The sequence below is a fragment of the Myotis myotis genome, unplaced genomic scaffold, assembly GCF_014108235.1.
Source record: "Myotis myotis isolate mMyoMyo1 unplaced genomic scaffold, mMyoMyo1.p scaffold_m19_p_19, whole genome shotgun sequence".
Classification (NCBI taxonomy): domain Eukaryota; kingdom Metazoa; phylum Chordata; class Mammalia; order Chiroptera; family Vespertilionidae; genus Myotis; species Myotis myotis.
This window is the reverse complement of record NW_023416323.1, coordinates 7,577,309-7,598,987: the sequence shown is the minus strand read 5'-3', so window position 1 is coordinate 7,598,987 and position 21,679 is coordinate 7,577,309. Positions and strand designations below refer to the sequence as shown.

At 44.9% G+C, this 21,679-nt stretch overlaps 1 protein-coding gene across 5 annotated transcripts in view; it reads left to right on the top strand.

The window, feature by feature from the left end:
• RYR1 (ryanodine receptor 1) overlaps nucleotides 1-21,679 on the top strand; it is a 129,884-nt gene that overhangs the window by 76,358 nt on the left and 31,847 nt on the right. For 3 of the 5 annotated variants that reach the window (XM_036345695.1, XM_036345696.1, XM_036345699.1), the window contains 13 exons: nucleotides 1,205-1,256; nucleotides 1,387-1,452; nucleotides 2,822-2,921; nucleotides 3,236-3,315; nucleotides 3,409-3,485; nucleotides 4,094-4,167; nucleotides 4,807-4,824; nucleotides 5,904-5,984; nucleotides 9,856-9,944; nucleotides 10,037-10,165; nucleotides 10,243-10,347; nucleotides 12,595-12,676; nucleotides 14,043-14,230. In XM_036345695.1, coding sequence (XP_036201588.1) covers nucleotides 1,205-1,256; nucleotides 1,387-1,452; nucleotides 2,822-2,921; nucleotides 3,236-3,315; nucleotides 3,409-3,485; nucleotides 4,094-4,167; nucleotides 4,807-4,824; nucleotides 5,904-5,984; nucleotides 9,856-9,944; nucleotides 10,037-10,165; nucleotides 10,243-10,347; nucleotides 12,595-12,676; nucleotides 14,043-14,230 — 1,141 coding nt within the window. The remainder of the gene's footprint in view (nucleotides 1-1,204; nucleotides 1,257-1,386; nucleotides 1,453-2,821; nucleotides 2,922-3,235; nucleotides 3,316-3,408; nucleotides 3,486-4,093; nucleotides 4,168-4,806; nucleotides 4,825-5,903; nucleotides 5,985-9,855; nucleotides 9,945-10,036; nucleotides 10,166-10,242; nucleotides 10,348-12,594; nucleotides 12,677-14,042; nucleotides 14,231-21,679) is intronic. The other 2 variants (XM_036345698.1, XM_036345697.1) reach the window with 1 other exon arrangement.

Genomic DNA, 21,679 nt, shown 5'->3' with positions numbered 1-21,679 from the left:
ATTTCCAACCGAGGGAAGTATGGAAGGGGGTTCTTTTTCTAATTAACACAAAAGCTGCATATGGGCTAATGACAGTCTTGGGAATAAATGACTAAAGTAATGGTGCTGCTGCTAACAGGTGACATTTATCAAGTGCTTATGTGTAGGCACCATGCTAAGCACTTGACATCTATATTCTCTCATTTATCTTGACACTGTAAGATAGACACTATTATCAACTCCTTTTTGTGGACAAGGAAATGGCAGCACAGAGATTTATTTTTCTCACATAACAGGAAGTTGGGAGGTAGAAAGCCCAGGGCTAGGCAGTGACACAATGACAGTCACAGAGTCATTCAGGCTGACAGGCTGGCTCAGGCTTTCTGGACTGCCATTCTGAGCTTCTGTCTTGTGGTCACAAAATGGATGCTAAACTTCCAGACATGACCACATGCCAGGCAGAAAGAAGGGAAGAGAATTTTTTTCCTCTATGGAAGGCCAAGATCTTTTTATCCAAGGAGAGAAGCCCTCCTTGGTGGGCTTCTGCACATATCTCATTGGCCAGAATCTGGCATCAGGCTACCAAAGCAGCAAGGGAGGCTGGGAAGTTTAGTGTCCTGGGAAAGCGATGACTCTGGAGTTAGACTATCCAGGTTTGAGCCCTAGTAGAAGCTGTGTGATTTTGGCCAAGAAGGATCTTTGAGCCTCAGTTTCCTCACTGGAAAAATACACCTACCTAATAAGATTATTGTGAGAATGTATATATATATATCACTTAGAACAGGGATTAACGTAGGGTAAACAATAGGTCTTGGCCATTGCTAGTAGTAGTGGTAGTAGTAGTAGTAGTATTGAGACGACCCAAGGATAAAGTGGCTGGTCATAGTTGTTCAGGGTGGTAAGATGGACCCAGAAACTCCAGGCTTCCATCACACCATTTTAGCAACCCCAGTGGAAAGGGAACAACTCTACCAATAGCTTCAGCAAAATTCCCCAAATGAGTCCCACTGGGCCATCTCTAGCCTGTTACTGTGGCCAAGCAGAAAAAAAGTACTGATTGGCTCAGTCTTCATCACAGGCCCACTCTGCAATGGCCAATTTACCCTGAGTGAACCACACAGGCTGAGCATGGGGAGGGCTGGCTTTCCAAAGGAAATCTGGAAGCTGCTATAAGATGGGGGTCCTCTCCACTGGGGCCTGACTATCTCTCCAATTACTTCCTCAGCAAACTGGATGAGGATTACCTGTACATGGCGTATGCTGATATCATGGCAAAGGTGAGGCCCTGCCCCTATCCAGGGCAGGTCCCCTTCTCCTCAGCTGCAATGCCTGTCCACTGAAAGGGCTGGGGGTGGACTGAGGATCTCCTCTGTTCCCCATCATTCCTAACTTACGCCCCATCCTCAGAGCTGTCACCTGGAGGAGGGAGGGGAGAACGGCGAAGCTGAAGAAGAGGTTGAGGTTTCATTTGAGGTAGGTGGGATCAGGAGGAGCTGGAGGACGGGATGGGGGACCCTGACTTCAGTCATCCTCATTCATTCAGCATACACTCACAGAGCAATGCTATGAGCCAGGCCCTGGGCTGGGTGATGCTGGGGACACAGGAGTGACCAAGTCAGTCCACTGGGGAGACAGGTGCATCACAGACAGTAACAGCACAGAGTATTCACGGTGGTGAAGAGGGAAGCTCAGGCAGGGGGGTCAGGGCTGGGAAAGCAGAGCACCCAGGGGTGAGTTCAGGGGCTGTGGTAGCCCACCCACGGTGCTCCCCCCGCCAGCGTTGAAGGGTGGCAGGAAGGCTTCTCAGAGGAAGGGATGTCTGAGTAGGGGTGTGCCAGTTGAAGAAAGGAGAAAGGTGTTTCAGGTAAGGAAACAGCATTTGCAAAGGCCATGTGGTGAGAAAGAGCTAGTAAACATGCGATTAACCCACCTATTCATCACTAAGGCAGAATTCCTTTTGGCATCTGGTGAAGCCTTTCTCACAATTAGGTTTTTAAATGCAGAAAATGAATTCATAAGAAAGGAAATAAGCATATGGAAGTAGTTATCAAAATATTACATTAAAAATTTGTGATATACTAATATCTGCCCTTCTTTATTAATCTATCAAATAAGATCTAACAGTGGGTCCAATAGCTACTGTAAGTGATAAGTAGTGATGAATAAAACAATATTCTGAGATGTCTACAAAAATGTGACATGGAAACATCTGTGATTCTTTTTGTTGTTGTTAATCCTCACCTGAGGATATTTTCCATTGATTTTTTAGAGAGAGTGAAAGGGAGGGGGAGACACAGAGAGAAATATCAATGTGAGAGAGACACATTGATTGGTTGCCGCCTGTACTCGCCCTGACAGGGGGGCCAGGGATCGAGCCTGCAACTGAGGTACATGCCCTTGACCAGAGTTGAACCCGTGACTGCAGACCGATGCTCTACCCACTGTGCCAAACTGGCTAGGGCTCATCTGTGATTCTTATGCTATGTTTTATGGCCTCATCCATAATGGAAAGAAGTGCTACATTTCAGTTAGAGGGTAGTAAACATACAACTTTTTTCCTCATTCGAGTTCCCAGACTTCCCAGATTTTACCCATTGACCCCTTGAAGGCCTGTGGGCCCAGGTTAAGACGGCACCATGCCCAGGCCTGCACTAGGTGCCAGGAACAAATCTAAGATTTCAGCCCCAAGAGATAGAGGAGGTTATGAGTTGAAGGAACGAGCCAGTGACTGGAGCAGGGAGCACAGGGGTGAGGGACAGGGCTGTGGGGGTGGGGGGAGGAGGGAAAGGCTAGGCTGGTGAGCCTGGACTCACTTGGCACCATGGGCCTGGCTCTGCCCCAGGAGAAAGAGATGGAGAAGCAGAGGCTCCTGTACCAGCAGGCACGGCTGCACAACCGAGGGGCGGCGGAGATGGTGCTGCAGATGATCAGTGCCTGCAAAGGTGCCCTCCACAAGCATCCGGCTCCTCCTGAGCACAGTCATCCTGTTTTCACTCTCCCCAGCCCACACTTCCTGTGGACCCGGCGGCACTCTCCCACCCTGCATGCCTGTGGTTTGCACACACACACCAGCCCTTGCATGTTTCACTTGCCTTGTGATTTCTTGCTCATCTTCCGTCACTATCACACTTCCACACTCCCCCAACCCTTTCTCTCACATCCCCTGCATTGGCTGTTTTCTGGTGGATGGAGAACGCTGCTCCCAAACTAAGTGGACCATCTTTTATCCCCTGTTCCCCCCCCCCTCACCCCCCAGGAGAGACAGGAGCCATGGTGTCCTCCACCCTGAAGCTGGGCATCTCCATCCTAAATGGGGGCAATGCTGATGTGCAGCAGGTAGCAGGAGAAGGGACTTGGGAGGAGGGCTAAGAAGGGTAGTAGGTTCCTGTGTGACTACCAGTTCTCCCTGTCCTGCCGCCCCCTCTGCAGAAAATGCTAGATTATCTGAAGGACAAGAAGGAAGTTGGCTTCTTCCAGAGTATCCAGGCGCTGATGCAGACATGCAGGTAGGCTCTAGTGTCTATCTTTTAGTGAAACTGTTTGGTGCCACTGTGCCCCTACTCCTGCTACCACTTCTAGTTCTAGTTCCACTCTCTTGGTTCCAGGAAGAGATCCATTCAGACTAGCTCAAACGTTAGGGAGTTTATTATAAGAATTCATGTGCAACAATAAGGAAGGCAAAACGCCACCCCATGGATGCAGGCAGGTGGAACTGGAAGGCTGTTGAGAATCCAAGGGGCACCCACAGCGGGAATCTGGGCTCTCACTAATGACCCCTATTAACGTGACTGTGACTATCTGCCTGTGTTCTCCTCTTGATGTTGACCCTCTGAAGCTTTTGCTGACTGGTGGTTTCTGTACCCTCCTGACTTCAGCTGGGACACATTTCGTCCTTACCCCGTATTACTTCACAGCTTCTGCCAAATCTCAGCTCCTACTTCCTCTTGACCTCTGCTCATTCGTGGTTCCCCATGGCTCTTCACCCACCGCTGTGTGTGTGTGTGTGTGTGTGTGTGTGTGTGTGTGTGTGTGTGTGTGGCGGGGGGCGGGGGTGCTGCAGGGCTCTGGAAGAGGACCGAAGCACATCTTCCCATCTTTCCTTTCTTCGCCTCAGCGTCCTGGATCTCAATGCGTTCGAGAGACAGAACAAGGCAGAAGGGCTGGGCATGGTGAACGAGGACGGAACTGGTGAGGCCCTCTCTTGGGCTCCCTCTCCATGGAATTTCTTTTTCCTTCAGGATCTGCCCCCTCACCCAACACTGCCCAGGGCTCCCTTCCTCCAAGACACTCCCTCTCCAAGAGCACCCCCAGGTCTCCCCTCCCCTGCCCATGCAGTGGTGCCCAGTCCTGCCCATTCCCCCCAGGGTCTCCCTCCCCATGATCTCCACCCTTGGGTGCCCTTATGTCCTGTGTTCTCTCACCTATCACCACATGGACCTGCCTTCCACAAGCCCCAAGTCTCCCGCCCTGGTTGCTGTTCTCTCATTAATGTCCCTAATCCGGGTTAATCAAGTCTCCTCTTTGCCGTGTTGTGATGTGTTTAACCTTTCTGCCCTGATCCTTGCCTCCTGACTTTCCACCTCTACCTGTCCATCTCTCTTTCTCTTCCTCTCCTTTCTGTCCCAATGCCTTTACCATCATTCCTACTCTCTTCCTGGCTTCCTTCTGTATCCTTATCGCTCTTTCTGCGTGGGTTATTTCTTTTTCCATGTCTGTGTCTTCGTCCCTGGCCTTGTGTCACTGTGTGTTTTTCTGTCTCTATCTCCTTCTGTCTCTTTTTTCCCTCTTTTTTCCTGCTTCCTTCTCCCATCCTGTTGGCTGCCCCAGTCATCAACCGCCAGAACGGTAATTTCCCCAGCCTATTCCCCTTGCTGTGCTACTCTGCCACCCCTCCCTTCTTACCCCCATCACCCCCTTCACCTGGGGGCTGAGGATCTGGGACATCCAGGGAGGGAGAATTCTTTCTTGGGTCACTGTACCTGGGGAAAGTATTGAGAACAGGGTTCCGAGACCAAGATTCAAGTCCCACATTAGCCACTCACTTACTTTCCATTGGCCTCAGTTTCCCCATCTGTAAAGTAGAAGCTAGAGAAGATGGCAAATGTTCCTTTCCAGATGGATGTTCTCAGACTTCCTGACCCAGATTCACAGCCCCAGGATGGGGTGATCCCCATTCCCACCCACCCTGCTCTCTGCACCATGACCCCATCCCACATTGGTGGGGCCTGCAGTTCCCATCCACCAACCAGATTGGTTGCTCCTAGCTTCCATTCTGACTGGTGTGTGTGCAACCTCTGTGCCTGCTCTGATTGGCCCTGGCCTCCCCTCTTTGGCCTCCCCTACAGACAGCCCTTCTTGATGGGCTTATTTCAGATGCCTGTTCTGATTGGCCCATGTACACACACACACACACACACACACACACACACACACACACACACATCCTGCTTCTCCTGGATTGGCTGCTTTCAAGGCATCTGAGCCTGTTTCAGTCCTATCCCTTTCTGCTCTGAGCCTTTGTGTGAAAGTGATCCCAACCCCCATAATCCATTAACCCTTTGGCCCTGGAGGAGTGCTGAGGGAGGTGCCAGTTGCTTGAACCTTTACTGGATCAGGCAGACACCCCCGGATGTCACATAGTGATGACATCAGAGAGACACTGATGTTGTAGAAAGACACTCAAGGCCCCAGCTTCATGACTCAGGGCCCATCAGGTCTACATCAGCTGTCAGATTCTGAAATCAGGACTCCTGGTGTCATGGGTGTCCATGGCCCTCACAGTGTCTTTGAAGTGATGGCTGCTCCTCCCCACCCCACCCCCCTATGCTTTGCGCATGTGTGTGCAGTGTGCATGGGCCGTGTGCAGGTGTACCATGTTCTGGCGCACCTCACCCCTTCTGGGCCCTGCCCCTTTCTCTACCCAGGAGAGAAGGTCATGGCAGATGATGAATTCACCCAAGACCTATTCCGATTCCTGCAATTGCTCTGTGAGGGGCATAATAATGGTGAGAAGGAGGGGTGGGTGGAGTGGAGAGGAAGTGAGGTTTGGGGACAATCTGGAAGAGTTGCCTGAGTTAATCTCCAGTTCCCTCCTCCCTTATCAGTGATGGCCTCACTACCTATCCTTGATCCCATTGTCCATCATTTACTTTCAGCCAGGGTCACACTCAATCCACCCACCTACCTAAATCTCTCTTGAATTTCTGGAATCTAGGCAGAAATTCACTTCCTGGCCAGTCCAAGTCCCCAAAAGCAATCTATCAGAAACCAATTTGGCCAAAAATCAATTTGCCCAAATGAGCAATTAGCTACTTGCCATTTTTCCACAGTCATTTCAAAGTTGAGTAAATGTTATGGATTTCCATACTTGGGCTCTGTAAAAGGGGAAGAATCACATGGCATTTTTCAATGAATCTATTATAATTGCTTATTAATTTTTCTTATAAAAATGCTTTGCCAGAAGGAATAACTACAGATTCTTTCCTAACTTAAGCGAGAGTTTTCACATTTGTCCTGGTTCAAGGGTGACCAGCAAGTTAAACACATAGTCAGGCAGAAAATAAAACCCCTTGTGGCACACATAGCTTATAACATTAAAGGGACAGCCCAAACTCTGTTCAACAAACATTCCACCCAAAGTCATTTTAGTCTCAAGGTTGTGGTTGTAATGCTTAACAGGTGATTATGAAACCACAGACTGCCCAGAAATTAGCCTTCATGACAAGAATGGGAGTAATTATAAGTCTAACTTCCATAGAACCTGCACCCTACTTGGCTAGTGCTCTCTAAGGTAACTGATTTGTAAATATCTCTAATCTTCACTCTTTTCAACAAAGGATAAAGCATGACCTATTGCTTTACATTCTCTAAAGCTCTTAGGGCTACAACTATTCTTCAACGTTTATTAAATACTCTTCTGCCACACAACTAGGATTTCCTTTCTTTAAATTCAACTAAAGTGGAATCAGTCTTTGGTGTTAAAAATGAATTTTATTCCCTGGGTCTATCACTTTTTGGAGGTGAAAACATTCTTATGGGTGGGATTTCTCTCTCCCAGTAAATTTGTGATCCAGTCCTCCGCCTAAATTCTTGGATTCATAAACCAGCCCAATCAAATAAGTATTTGAAATCTCAGATGCGTTGCATGTCTTGAGTATTCAGTACAATTCAAAGAAGATAAAAGGTTTGTCTCTTATTTGCTCATGTCTATGACAGCGTTCTCAGAGTTCTTTATGAGTGTAGAGTGCTGTATATCTAACCATTTATGCATATGGTCCGATGTAAATGAACACAAAGGAGTTAGCAAACAGGGTTGATGAGAAACCTGCTTATAAAATCTTGAATATTTTAGTATACTTTATAATGTGAAACCAGGCAAAATGGACATTTCACCTGATACAGTGATTGTGAAGTGATTATAGGAAAGTCAGGGGAGAAGTAAGACTTTGGGGGGAAAAATACCTTTCAAGGGCTGTTAAAGCCATCCTGTGCAACATGACATTGCTATCAACATTGAAAGGACTTCACTGAACCCCGTGTTTGGTCATTTGGCAAATAGGTGGTTCTCAAACTTAAGCGTGCCTGAGAATCAGCTGGAGGCCTTGTTAAATACAGGTTTCTGGGCCTCACCCAGGATTTCTGAGTTAGTAGTTCTGGGGTGGAGCCCAGGAATGTGAATATCTAACAGGGTCCCAGGAGGTGCTGATGCTACTGGTCCAGGGTCACACTTTGAGAATCACCACTCCCAAGGGCAGCTCTTAGCCTCAGCACTTTCTTTAAGGCCTTTTAAGAACAGCTTAACATTCATCGAGCACTTATGTACCAGTGCTATCCAACTCCTTTATGTATGCTCAAGTATTAAAACTATTCAATAGCTCAGGTAGACTAATAAATGTGACCGCCGTGTTACTGATGGGAAACGGGCAAGTCTGTACCACACAGAGAGGTTCAGTAACTTGTCTGAGGTCACACAGCTGGGAATTCATACAACCAACTCCTACTTATCTTCAGGTCTCAGCTCAGAGGTCCCCTCCTCCAGCCTTCTTTGATTATCCAGGCTGGGCCAGGCATCTCCTCTGGGCTCCTATTGTCCCTCTGGGTTTCCCCATCACAACCATGATCATTCTGCCCAGTATTCCCCACCACCACTCCTGCCACCAATGAACAGTGTATTATTATTATTAATAATATTATTATTATTACCACACACTGAAGTAGAGAATGGTCTAGTAAACCCCCAAGTACCCATCACTCAGCTTTAATAGTTACTATCAACATAGTTTCTGCCTTAGAACAAGGTTTTTAAATAGTGGGAACCAACTCACCAGAGGTTGTGAATCAGTTTATCATAGAGGTTCTCATCCTAATTGCACATTGGTATGCCTGGGGAGCCTTAAAAAATACTAGAGCCCAGGTTTCACCCCCTCCCCCCACATTCTCAGTTAATTGGTCTAGGGTGGGGCCTGAGCATTTGGATTTTTAAAAATGCCTTAGGGTGACTCTAATGTGCAGCCAAGATTGAGAGGTTGAAAATGACAGATTTAGTGGGTTGAGATCAGAATTCCTTATAGTTATCGAGACAAAGTATCAGAATGCACAGCACATAGTAAGAGTATGTGAAACTTCTGTTTCAGGTATATGTGGATATAATTTCAGATTAAACACATGTTCTGGGTCTCAATGGAAAATGGATTTCCTACCATAGATTGCAGTGAGAAAATACTGAAAATTACTACATGAGAATCTAAACTTCACAAGGGCAGGGCCTTTGTTTTCTTTTACTGCTATATCCCTAGGGCCTAGAACAGTGCCTGGCACATAATAAAGGCTTGTAAATTTGTAGCATCGAAGAATAAGTGGTCAATCTTCATCTCCCACTAGCAGATAGTATACTAGTGGCCCGGTGCACAGATTTGTGCACATTAAAAGGAAATTAATTAGAAGAAATATTTTAATATCGTTATTCGCCCTTTCTCTATAATAGAAGTATCAACCAAATTCACCATCAACAATGACAGATCGACATGTGCCCCTTGGAGTAAAAGTAGATGCATCTACAAAAGTCCCACCCATGCTTAGACCCATAGAGGGGAAAAAGGAAAAGAACCTTAACAAATTTAATGGACATTTTGTAAAGTTTTCAATGCTTGGTTATTAAAGAAAATTGAATTAAAAAAAAAAAAAAAAAAAAAAAAACAATGACAGATCGAAACACACTTGTGTGATTGGCACCAGTGAGAGCTTTATATGTATCGTGCATGCACAAGTCAATGTTTATTTTTAAATTACCAGTGTGCATCATATGTACTGGCCAGCCGGCTGGTCGGTCGGACGGACGGACGGTTGATCACTTAGCCTTTTATATATATAGATGCTCAATAAGTATATATTGAGTTAATGAGCAAAGAAATTACAGATGCTTATTTCCTCTGGCTTTTGTAGGTGCTCAATAAATATTCGTTGGATAAATAAATACATAATAACCAATGTTCCATCTCTCCCAGCACATTGAGACATTTAAAAACCATTTTGGAAACAAATGGAGGACTAAATCTCCACTTACCCTGCTACACTGTAGATGCTCCAGAACCGTATTTTGGAAAGTAACCAATGAATAAACGACCCTCTACCACATCTTGCATGTTGTAGGCCCTCAACAAGTATTTGTTACATAAATGAGTAGGTTATCCTCCATCTTCTCTGCCACACAGTAGGTACTTGATAAAGTTATTAGTGATTACATGCCTCAACATACAATAGGCACTCTACTTAAACACTTATGCATTAATTAATTAATTAATTAATTAATGACTCACTGTCCACTTCCCTGAGCACATGGTAGATTCTCAATAAATAAATGACTTTTAATTTTCTTAGATTTCCAAAACTACCTACGGACGCAGACAGGGAACACGACCACTATTAACATCATCATCTGCACGGTGGACTACCTCCTGCGGCTGCAGGTGAGGATGTGAGGGTAACCAGGCGTGACCTGGGTCGGGGACTGGGGGCCATCGTCGGCCCAGCATCCGCTCACCCTCTGTCGGCCCCCCAGGAGTCCATCAGCGATTTCTACTGGTACTACTCTGGCAAGGATGTCATTGAGGAGCAGGGCAAGAGGAACTTTTCCAAGGCCATGTCGGTGGCTAAGCAGGTGTTCAACAGCCTCACTGAGTACATCCAGGTAGGGCCGCCGGCTGGGACCCGGCGGGGAAGTCGGACCCGCGCCGCGCCGGGCCTCACGCAGTCCTCTGCCTGCAGGGCCCCTGCACCGGGAACCAGCAGAGCCTGGCGCACAGCCGCCTCTGGGACGCCGTGGTGGGATTCCTGCACGTGTTTGCCCACATGATGATGAAGCTAGCTCAGGTTCGCCCCTCAGTTTTTCCTCCAACTGCTTCAGGGAGCCCAACTGGCCCGTTTACAAGTCCGCCGCCCCGCCCCCCCATCCCGGCTCCCTTTCTCACCCCAGTGCTCCCGGCATGTTCCAGGCTGGTTCCCTCCCAGAGGCTAAATCCATCTTCCTCCCGGATTAGCTCTCTGCTTGACCCCGCCTCTGCCTTTGCCACCACCAATCAGTTGGTTTCCTATCCATACTTCCATTGGTCTGACGTTTGGTCCCGCCCCCTCTGGCCGGAGCTCTTTTGTGATTGGTTGGTGTTCTTTTCTCTCTGATGAGGTCATCATTTCAAACAGCCCCAGGAATAGGGTACCCGCAGGCTTCTAGATGAGGGCCTGGGGCTGGAGGAGTGTTTTCCTTCTTTAGTCGGCCTGCGGCGTATGACGCCCATCGTGGCCATCCTGGATGTAATGTCCATCTCCCATCTCCAGAATCTTCGTGCTCCCCTTTTCCCACCTCTCCCTCCACTTTGCGGCCTTGTCAGTGCATTTGCTCTGCTTCTGTCTGGTAAACAGACTCATAGCAGCCATAGGCAAACACTACACCTGGGCTCAACTTCTGAAGGGGCACCACCCACATCCTAGCCATGACATACATCAGTGTATGTTACAATCGTTTTCCAGCAGATGGCAGTAAAGTATTCTGTATATTATAATTTCCCACCAGGAAGAGTCTTGAGGAAGGGAAGCCTTTTTCTAATCTACTCAAAGGTGCCACAGGTGCTGGCATAAACCCTGTCTGGTGTCATTCGACTTTTTGAAAGGAGTTAAATTTTGAAATGCAATTGCTCAGTGCCGGTGCAGTTGAAGTCGAATGTTGGTGTAATCTTAAAATTCTAGAGACTGATGGTATCATAGTGCAGAGTTTTAGACCCTGCAGAATTAATTCATAGGGTCAGGTTGCAAAGGCCAGACACCCAATGCAAAGTAGTGGCTTACAGGGAAAAATAATTTATCAGTTCCCATCACAGTTCCAAGGCCTAAAGTGATGTCAGCAGAAATGTCTCTCTTGTCTGGCTTCATTCTCAAGCAGGCTCTCCCCAGGGGTTGGGAAAAATGGTGCCCTAGGCTTCTGAGCATCCCACTAACAACTCCAGAGGGAAGAGAGCCCCTTTTTCATGGGAGCCCTGGAAAAGAACTACAATTTTCTCTGATTGGGTTATTGGGTCACATGCCCACCCTGAACCAATCAGCAGGGTCAGGAGAAAGAAGGCTTTGATTGGCCAGACCTGGTCTTATACTCAACCCTAGAACCAAGAAGATGGAGTTAGCCTCACATGCTCTGAGAGTGGAATTAAGAAAAATAAGGCCTGGATTCTGAGCAGGCACACACCACAGATACCCACCCATCTCAGGATCTCGAGATCCTGGAATTGTTATAATCTCAGAGTCAGAATACAGAGCTTTGGAACTGTGGAAATGTGTTAGGGTTAGAATAGGCAACTTTAGAACTAACATTGGGGTAGAAGGAGCCTTGTGTCCCATTTCTCTGCTATCCTCCCCATCCTCCATTTTATTAGGTAGAGCCATATGAAGTTACCACTTTGTGGGTCAAAATGGTCGAATATTGGCAGTTTTATGTAGCTCAACCTATACAAATATGGACCATGAGGCAGAACTTTGACCATGTTGGAAGCTTTTCTGGGCTTTACATAAGGCACTGTAACAGGGGAGGCAGTATGTCCTTACATTGTTCCCAAATAGCTTACCAGAGAGCACATGGCTGTATCTTCCAGCTTTCTTCCTGAACCCAGAGTCCCACCTTTTCCATCACACATTCATTCACTAACCATGTGCCTTGCACCCATCATAGCCAGAGGCAGTGCTGAGCTCCCATCCCTTCAGATACTCCCATCCCTTCTTTGTGTCTCTGACCCAGTACTTGCCCCTGCCTGTTTCTGTCTGTCTCAACCCCAAGTGTCTGCTCTCCAAGCCCCATACTCCTCCCAGTCCTTGTCTGCCAGCCCTTGCCCCTACATATCACCTGTTGGGCCTGTTTCCCCCCAAATGTCAATCCCATCCCCACACTTTTGTCTCTCTACCCTTTCCCCTGCTTCCGAGGAACATGTCTGGACTCGGGTCCCCTCGGAGGTAAGAGGGGAGGAAAAAGATGTCTTAGGCCCTGCTGGGTGGTGAGGAGGCACAGAAGCAGCCAGAGATGGGGGAGGTGTCTCTTCAGAGACCCGTCCTCATATGGTTGTGGTGTGGGGTCTCTAGGACTCGAGCCAAATCGAGCTGCTGAAGGAGCTGCTGGACCTGCAGAAGGACATGGTGGTGATGCTGCTGTCACTGCTGGAAGGTACACACTCGGGGCAGGGAAGGCAGCTACAAAACTGCAGACCAGCCTGAGCATGGCCTTCTGAGACCCAGGAGACCCTAACCTTCAACCTCATCTGATATTGTCAGTATCAATGGGTTGATTAAGGAGTCACATTAACAAGCTCAGCAGACATTTGTTGAGAACTTACCATGTGCCAGGTCCTGACTGTACATACATTAGTTTATTGAATCTCCAGAAAAATCTTAATAAAGTAGGTGGCCTGGACACTTTTCAAAAATGTATGTACCTAATATTTATTTAGTTTCTAAATGTATCAGTTATATTTTGCAGCCTAACAAGCATTCTACAACTTAGTAGACTTAAAAACAACCATAATTGCCCAGCCAGAGTGGCACAGCTGTTTATCATCCTGTGCACGATTCTCAGTCAGGGCACATATCGGGGTTGCAGGTTCAGTCCCCATTTGGGCACGTACAGAAGGCAACCAATGGATATTTCTCTATATATCAATGTTTCTCTCTCTCCCTCTCTCTAAGCATATCCTCCAGTGAGGATTAAAAATAATGATAATAAAATAAAAAATAAACAAACACCTATAACTTATTATTGATTAATAAAACAATTTAACTAGTAGACAGTCTGTTTTCTATAGAGGTCATAAAGAGTGTCCTCGTTCATTTATATGGCTGCACAGTACTGCACTGTGTGGGTTACAGTGATTCATTTAACCACACTCCTATTGATAGATATTCAAGTTTTAAAAAATATTTCACTACAATGTTGTAATGATTAATCCTCTTACAGAGTTGCAGGTTTTTTGGTAACTAAGCAGTAATTTTAAAAATCAGGTTCCTTTAAACATCAGATTTCCAGCTTTTCTTGAAAAGTTGAAAGATCTGGTGACCCTGGGTTCACAGTCTCACATGGCAAAAACTAGCTGGACTGAATTAAAAGCTGAATTCTGTCAGTTAAATCTTCAGCTTTTGGTTACTGTGCTATGATTATATATGTCTTTTAGGACATATCCACTGAAATGTTTAGTGTGGAAAGGCCTTGTGCCTGCAACTTACTCTCAAATGGTTCAGGGGGAAAAGAGAGGGGGAAGAGTATAAAGCAAAAAAGCAAATGTGGTAAAATGTAAACAATTGTTGAATCTGGAATATATGAGTGTTCCCTTGCATTACTGATGGCACATGATGCTGATTGAGATCAGGAAGTGACCCATGCCCTTGAAGGGGAGGCTTGGGTGCTGGCCAAGGAAGCTTCCACCAGCACAGTGGGTCCTGGGGAGCTACGGGGAGCTCTTGAGCTGGAGAGGGAAGCAAGCCATGGGACTCCAGAAAGGAGGCTCTGCTGGGCCACACTGACCTGGGGCTGTCTACAGGGAACGTGGTGAACGGCATGATTGCCCGGCAGATGGTGGACATGCTGGTGGAATCCTCATCCAACGTGGAGATGATCCTCAAGTTCTTTGACATGTTCCTGAAACTCAAGGACATCGTGGGCTCAGAAGCCTTCCAGGACTATGTCACGGATCCTCGTGGCCTCATTTCCAAGAAGGACTTCCAGAAGGTGAGTGCTGGAAAGTGGCTGGGTGGGGGTGCCGAGTGCCAGTCATATCCTTCCTGGCTGCCTGCCTTGGGCAAGAGACTTCTCTGCAAGCCTCAGTTTCCTTATTTGTGAAATGAGATACAACCACCCTTGGGATTGTTTTCAAGGTGAAATATAGTAACACAAATGAGAACCATTATTAGGAGGGAAATGCAGAAATCAGCTTCATCCAGGAGCCCACTCATTTCCCTCTGGTCAACTCCATCCCAGCTATATCCTCTCTCTCTCCCTATGTAAACCCAGCTAAGTCACTTGTCCACTCTGAGCCTCAGTTTCCTCCTCTGTGAAATGGGGCTGAGATAATAACATTAACTATCTGACAGGACTGCTGGGAGGGTGGACAGTGCCTGGAACACAGGAGCACTCAAAAGGTGTTAGCTACTATGTTTACAGGCATATGTTGGAGATATTGCCAGTTTGGTTATAGACCACAGCAATAAATTTAATATCACAATAAAGCGAGTCACAACTTTTTTAGTTTGCCAGTGCATATAAAAGTTATGTTTACACTGTACTGTAGTTGGTCAAGTGTACAGTAGCATTATGTCTAAAAAACAATATACCTACCTTATTTTAAAAATACTTTGTTGCTAAAACATTGCTAACTATCATCTGAGCCTTTAGCAAGTCATAATCTTTCTTTTTTAAAATTGATTTTAGAGAGAGGAAGGGAGAGGAAGAGAGATATAGAAACATCAATGATGAGAGAATCATCAATCAGCTGCCTCCTACATGCCCCCCCACGGGGGTGAGGGGGATCGAGTCCTGACCAGGAACCGAACTGTGACCTCCTGGCTCATGGGTCAAAGCTCAACCCCTGAGCCACACTGGCTGGGCACAAGTCATTATCTTTTGCTGGTAGAAGGTCTTACCTTCAACTTATGAAAAAACCAGTATCTGCAAAGTGCAATAAAGTGAGGTACACTGGTACTACTATTTCTGCCAAATCATTTCCATCACCATTTTGTTAACTTTTTATTTTGAAATGATTTCAAGTTTATAGAGAGGTTGCAAAAACAGTACATTGAATTCCTGAATATACTTCCTCCAGATTGCCCAAATATTAACTTTTTAAAAAATAGTTTTTTATTGATTTCAGAGAGGAAGGAAGAGAAAGATAGAAACATCAATGATGAGAGAGAATCATTGATTGGCTGCCTCCTGCACGCTGAGGATCGAACCCCCAACCTGAGCATGTGCCCTGTTCAGGAACTGAACTGTGACCTCCTGGTTCATAGATTGACACTCAGCCACTGAGCCATGCCTGTCAGGCAAATGTTAACTTTTTACCACATCTGCTCTATTATGATTCCCCTTGACCTCTAAATACCTTAGTGTGTATCTCCTGAGAACGTGTTCATTACCTTACACAACCACAGAACAATTATGCAAATCAGGCAGCTAACACTGGTGTAACGCCGCTCCCTACAGGGCTTATTCAGTTTTCATTCATTTTTCTTCCCTGTCAAGGATCAATCCAGGATCAGGGATTGCATTTAGGCATCCTGTCCCTTCAGCCTCCTTCAGTTTGGAACCAATCCTCGGTCTGTCTTTGTCTTTCATGACCTTGACATTTTTGAAGAACAAAGGCTAGTTGTGATATACAATGTCCCTCAGTGTCGGTTTGTCTGAGTTTTCACCATAATTCAATTCAGGTTACACATCTTTGGCAGGAATGTCATAGACATGATGTGTCCTTCTCAGTGCATTGTATCAGGAGGTACATGATATTAGTCCTTCCCATTACTGTGGTATTAGCTTGACTTCCTTGGTTAAGGTGGTGTTTACCAGGGTCTCCACTGTAAAAAGACTATCATTCCTTTCAATATCGTGTGAGGACCAGCTATGAAGCTATGCAAATATCTTGTTCACCCTCTAGAGTTAGCATCCATTGATGATTCTTCCCTCAAACAATTATTACTATGGTAGTTGACATGTGTTGGTTCTCTAATTTCACCATACCCTTTACCTTTATTAGGTGCCATTTTACCATACGGAAGAGTTTTTCCTTCTTCTCTGCTTATTTACTCATCTATCTATCTATCTATCTACCTGTGTATCTATCTTCTTATATCATTGCTTCTTTTATTCTAGGCGTTACAATCAATACAGATAATCAGTCCTGGCAGGTTTGGCTCAGTGGTCAGAGCGTCACCCCAAGGACTGAAGGGTCTCGGGTTCGATTCCAGGTCAGGTCACATATCCAGGCTGTGGGTTCCATCCTCGGTTGGGGTACATACAGGAAGCAACCAATCATTGTTTCTCACATAGATGTTTCTATCTCTCCCTCTCTCCTCCTCTCTCTCTAAAAAAAAACACCAAAAAAACAATTTTAAAAGACTGCTCAAAATTAAAAATAAATAAATAAGGTCAGGGTTTCCTGAGTTAAAATAAAATGCCTCACACTTGGAACCTCCCTGCATCTCTCCTCCCATCTCAGCCACTCCTCCCAAGAGCTGTCTGCCCTCGCTCACTCCTTCCTCACCTCCCCTTCCTTCCCTGATTCAGGGCTTGCTGGCTTCTGTCCCTGTCACTCCTCTGAAACTATCCTGACCAAGATCATCAGTGACCTCTTCACCTCTGAATCTCTACTCTGACTTATAGTGGCAGCATTTGCCACAGTCAGCCATTTCCTCCCCCAGCAATGTCTGCCTGCTTCCCTGGGTATCTGTGCCACACATTCCTGGGACCCCCACCTTCCCTGCCAATCCCACACAGCCTCTTAAATGTTCCTGCCCCTGAGCTCTCTACCTTTAGGAGGAAGAAGAGCTAACATTTATCATGTTCTCACACTGTGCCAGGTCCCGTGTGTAAATGAATTACAGCTAACCCTTGCACAACACAGGTTTAAATTGCACAGGTCCACTTATATGCGGGTTTTTTCCAATAAATATGCAATCAGCTCTCCCTTTCCCCAGGTTTCACAGCCACAGATCGGCCAGCTATGGCTGGGAATCTGCAGATGCTGAGGACCAGCTGTATATATTGTTCTGTACCATTTATACAGCACGTGAATACTCAAGGAGCTTGGTTTCTGTAGGGGGTGCTGGAACCAATCCCCCATGGATACCAAGGGATGACTGAAGCTTTTGAGGGGTCAAAAGTTATACATGGATTTTCAACTGGGGGGTCGGGCCTGAAATCCCTCTGTTGTTCAAGGGTCAACTGTAGTTCATTTAACCCGTATATCAACCTTATGTGGGAAGGACTCTTTTTATTACCATTTTGCATAAGTGGAAACTGAGGCACGGGGGGGTGAAGTAATGTTCTTAAGATCACACAGAAAATAAGTGACAAAGCTGGGATTAGAACTTAGAAAGTCTAGCTCCAGAGCTGACTGCCTCTGGATTCATCCATCCATTGATCTAGTCCGATAAATAGTCAGTGAGCACCTCCCAGGTGCCAGTTCCTGGCAGGGTCAGTGGGGGCTCAAGAGAACCAAAAAGCACTAAGCAGAAGCTAAAGTGCAAATCATTCATAACATAAAAAGGATTCTGCTTGGCAAAGGAAACCATCAATAAAATGAAAAGGCAACCTATCCCAGCTGTATGGAATGGGAACAAATATTTGCAAACAACAGATCTGTTGAAGGGTTAACATACAAAATATTCAAACAACTCAAAAGCAATAAAACCAGGCTGCATGGACATGCTCCCAGGAAAAAGCTGGAATTACAACTGAAATAAGGAAAGGTTTCCTCAATAATAAACAGAAAACTCACAGGAGAGAACCCTGATACCCAAGAACCGAAGATGGAGACCACATAGACTGGTAGGAGGGGCGAAGGTGTGAAAAAGCTGGCCTAGCACCCACAGACAGCACCTGAAGTCCAGGAGAGATATCTCAGCTGTGGTGGGATGCCACTGAGAACTCTGGGATCTAATCCCGAGGCTGGGCTCCACAGCAGAGACCAAACTGAGCATATAACATCTAGCTGTGAAAAGCAGTGGGGTGCTGTCTGCCAGGGAGTGGCAGCTCAAAGTTCGGGCACCTTTTGAAGGGCTAATGCAAAAAAATTCCATGTGGAGCCACCCACCTTGTGCTCTGGCAGAGGGAGGGTGAAGTGGACTGGAGCTGTGAGAGCAGAACCCAGTACTGGGGATTCGGGGGGTAGAGCTCAGAAGGCAGACACCCCAAGTTTCCTGGGCTGAGTCATTCCCTCACACAGCGGAGAACATTTTTCCTCATAGACATTTGCCTTGCCTGGGGGAAAGACAGTCAACACACCCTATTGGAAAACACCTTGCCCTGAGGCCACTTAAGAGATTAAAAGTAACAATTAGCCTCCAGACAGAAGCAACTGCCCCACCCTGTTGAAAAAACTCTCACTGCACCTGAGGACGATTACCTGGGTGCAATTCAAGTCGGAATCCTATTAGTCTGTATATAGAGACAGTCTCTGGAAGCCTCTAAGTCTTTGCCTGATCCAATTATTTAGAAACAGCCTTTAACACTGTCCTGCACTAGAGATTAAGAGGTGTAGAGTAGTGGTCACGAACTGGTGATCCGCAGACCACTGGCAGTCCAAGAGGTCCAAAAGATTGGCGACCACTGGTGTAAAGGATCTACCTAATACATAGTCACAAACCCAAACAGACAACAAAATGAGGAAACAAGGAAACAAACCCCAATAAAAGAACTAGAGAATTCTCCAGAAGAAGAGATAAATGAAACAGAGATAAGAAATGTATCTAAAACAGAGTTTAGAGTAATGATGGTAAAAATGTTCAACAGTATGAAAAAAAATATAGTAACTATGAAAAAAGAACAGTCTGAGATAAAGAATGACATAACACAAATAACACATTGGAAGGAATACACAGCAGATTAGGGGAAGCTGAGGATCGAATCAGTGAATTAGAAGACAGAGTTGAAAATGTCACTCAATTAGAGAACCAAAAAGAAAAAACAATTAAAAAATAGGAGGACAGCTTAAGAGAGCTGTGAGACATTGTGAAACCTAACAGTATTAGAATAGCAGGTGAGCTGGAAGAGGCAGAAAGGGAGAAAGGAATAGAGGTGTTTGAAGAAATAATGGTAGAAAACTTCCCTAACCTGGTAAAAAGCAAAAAGTCACACAAATTCAGGAGGCACAGAGAACCCCAAACAAGAAGAACCCAAACAGACCCACACCCAGACACATCATAATTAAAATGCCCAAAATTAAAGACAAAGAGAGAATCTTAAAGGCAGCAAGAGAAAATTGTTACCTACAAAGGAGTTCTCATAGGCTGACACTTGATTTCTCATCAGAAACTTTACAGGCCAGAAGGGAATGGCATGAAGTACTCAAGGTAATGAAAAGCAAGGATCTGAGACCAAGATTACTATATCCAGCAAGGTTATCATTTAAAATAGACAGTCAAATAAAGAGCTTCCAGGCAAAAAAAAAAAAAACACACACAAAAAAAACAAAAAACAAAAACGCTGAAAGAGTTCATCACCACCAAGTCAGCATTACAAGAAAGGCTAAATGAATTGCTGTAAGCGATTGCTGAGAAGAAGAAACAGAGAGAAAAATCTAGCCATACATAATTAAAATGGCTGTAATAAGTACCTCTCAATAATAACCCTAAATATAAATGCATTAAATGTTCCAATCAAAAGGTGTAGGGTAGCTGAATGGATACAAAAACATGGCCCAACTATATGCGGTCTACAAGAGACCCACCTCAAAACAAAAGACTCACACAGGATGAAAGTGAAGGGATGGAAAAAAATTTTCCATGCAAATGGAAAAGAAAAAAAAGCTGGAGTAGCAATATTATATCCAACAAAATAGACTTCAAAATGAAGGCTATCAGAAGAGATAACAAAGGTCACTACATAATACTTAAGTGATTGATCTAACAAGAGGATATAACCCTGATAATCATATATGCACCCAATATAGGTGCATCTAAAAATACATTAAAAAAACTTCTAGAGGACTTTAACAGAGAGGTTGACAACAATACAGTCATGATAGGGGACTTTAACACCACTCTGACTTCCCTGGACAGATCTTCCATACAAAAACTTAACAAGGAAACAGACTCTACCTGTAAAGGACACACTGAATCAGATGAATTTAACCCTTTGCAGTCGTATTAAATTTGGACATGGGTGTTGTACTGGTCGGAATTAATTTCCATTGAAAGAGCAGTGATACATAACATGCAAGATTATGAAGGATAAACAAGATTTATTAATTCTTTTTTGGAACTACGTCACTACTAGTAGAATCACTACAAACGTTATCACTTTCTACATCAGAGTCAGTATTTAAGGTGCCAAAATAAAACTCTTCATCGTTACTTTCAGATTCGCAGTATACTTTCTTTCGGTAACTTTCTTTTTGCCATTTTGGAGTATTATTTTGAGATATCTTAACAAGTGAGAATGCCTAATTACAGTTAAACGTAATTTGTAAAGCTTTATTTGAAATTCTGTGAAGTATCTCCGAAGCTTGTCGATTTCTTCACTCTCAAAAGGCGACTGACTTGCCACGGTATTTTGCATGGCGAGTGTGGAACGACCGCATTTGTTTATATTGAGTTTCGATATCTCCGATTTGTCGGGGCAATGTTTTGGTTCGTGACAAGGTCACTTAGACACTTAAGAGCTTTCAGAGAAATTATGAACTGATAAATGAATGAATAGAGTTAAGATTCGTATGGTTCCTTGCTGTGGTGGCTGAGAGCAGACATACGACCGGAACGGTAAAAAAGTTTTGGTGGCTGAGAGTAGACAAATGACCGCAAAGGGTTAATAGACGTTTATAGAACATTTCACCCCAATGCAGCAGAATATACATTCTTCTCAAGTGCACATGGATCATTTACAAAGATAGACCACATGTTAGGACACAAAACTTGTAAGTCTCTGCAAGTTCAAGAAGATTGAAATCATACCAAGCATCTTCTCAGATCACAGTGGAATGAAATTAGAAATCAACTACAGTAAAAACACTCAAAAACATTCAAATACATGGAGGCTAAATAGCATGTTATTAAACAATGAATGGGTTACCAACGAGATCAAGAAAGAAATAAAAAACGTCCTGGAAACAAATGAAAATGAACACACAACAACCCAAAATCTCTGGAGCACCACAAAAGCAGTCCTGAGAGGGAAGTTCATAGCACTAATGGCATACCTCAAAAAACAAGAAAAATCAGCAATAAACTATTTAACCCTACAACATAAAGAACTAGAAAGAGAACAACAAGAAAAGCCCAGAGTAAGTAGAAGGAAGGAAATAATAAAGATTAGAGCAGAAATAAATAACATAGAGACTAAGAACACTATACAAAAAAATCAATGAAAACCAAGAGCTGGTTCTTTGAAAGGATAAACAAAATTGATAAGCCATTAGCCAGACTCATCAAGAAACAAAGAGAGAGGACCCAAATAAATAAAATCAGAAAT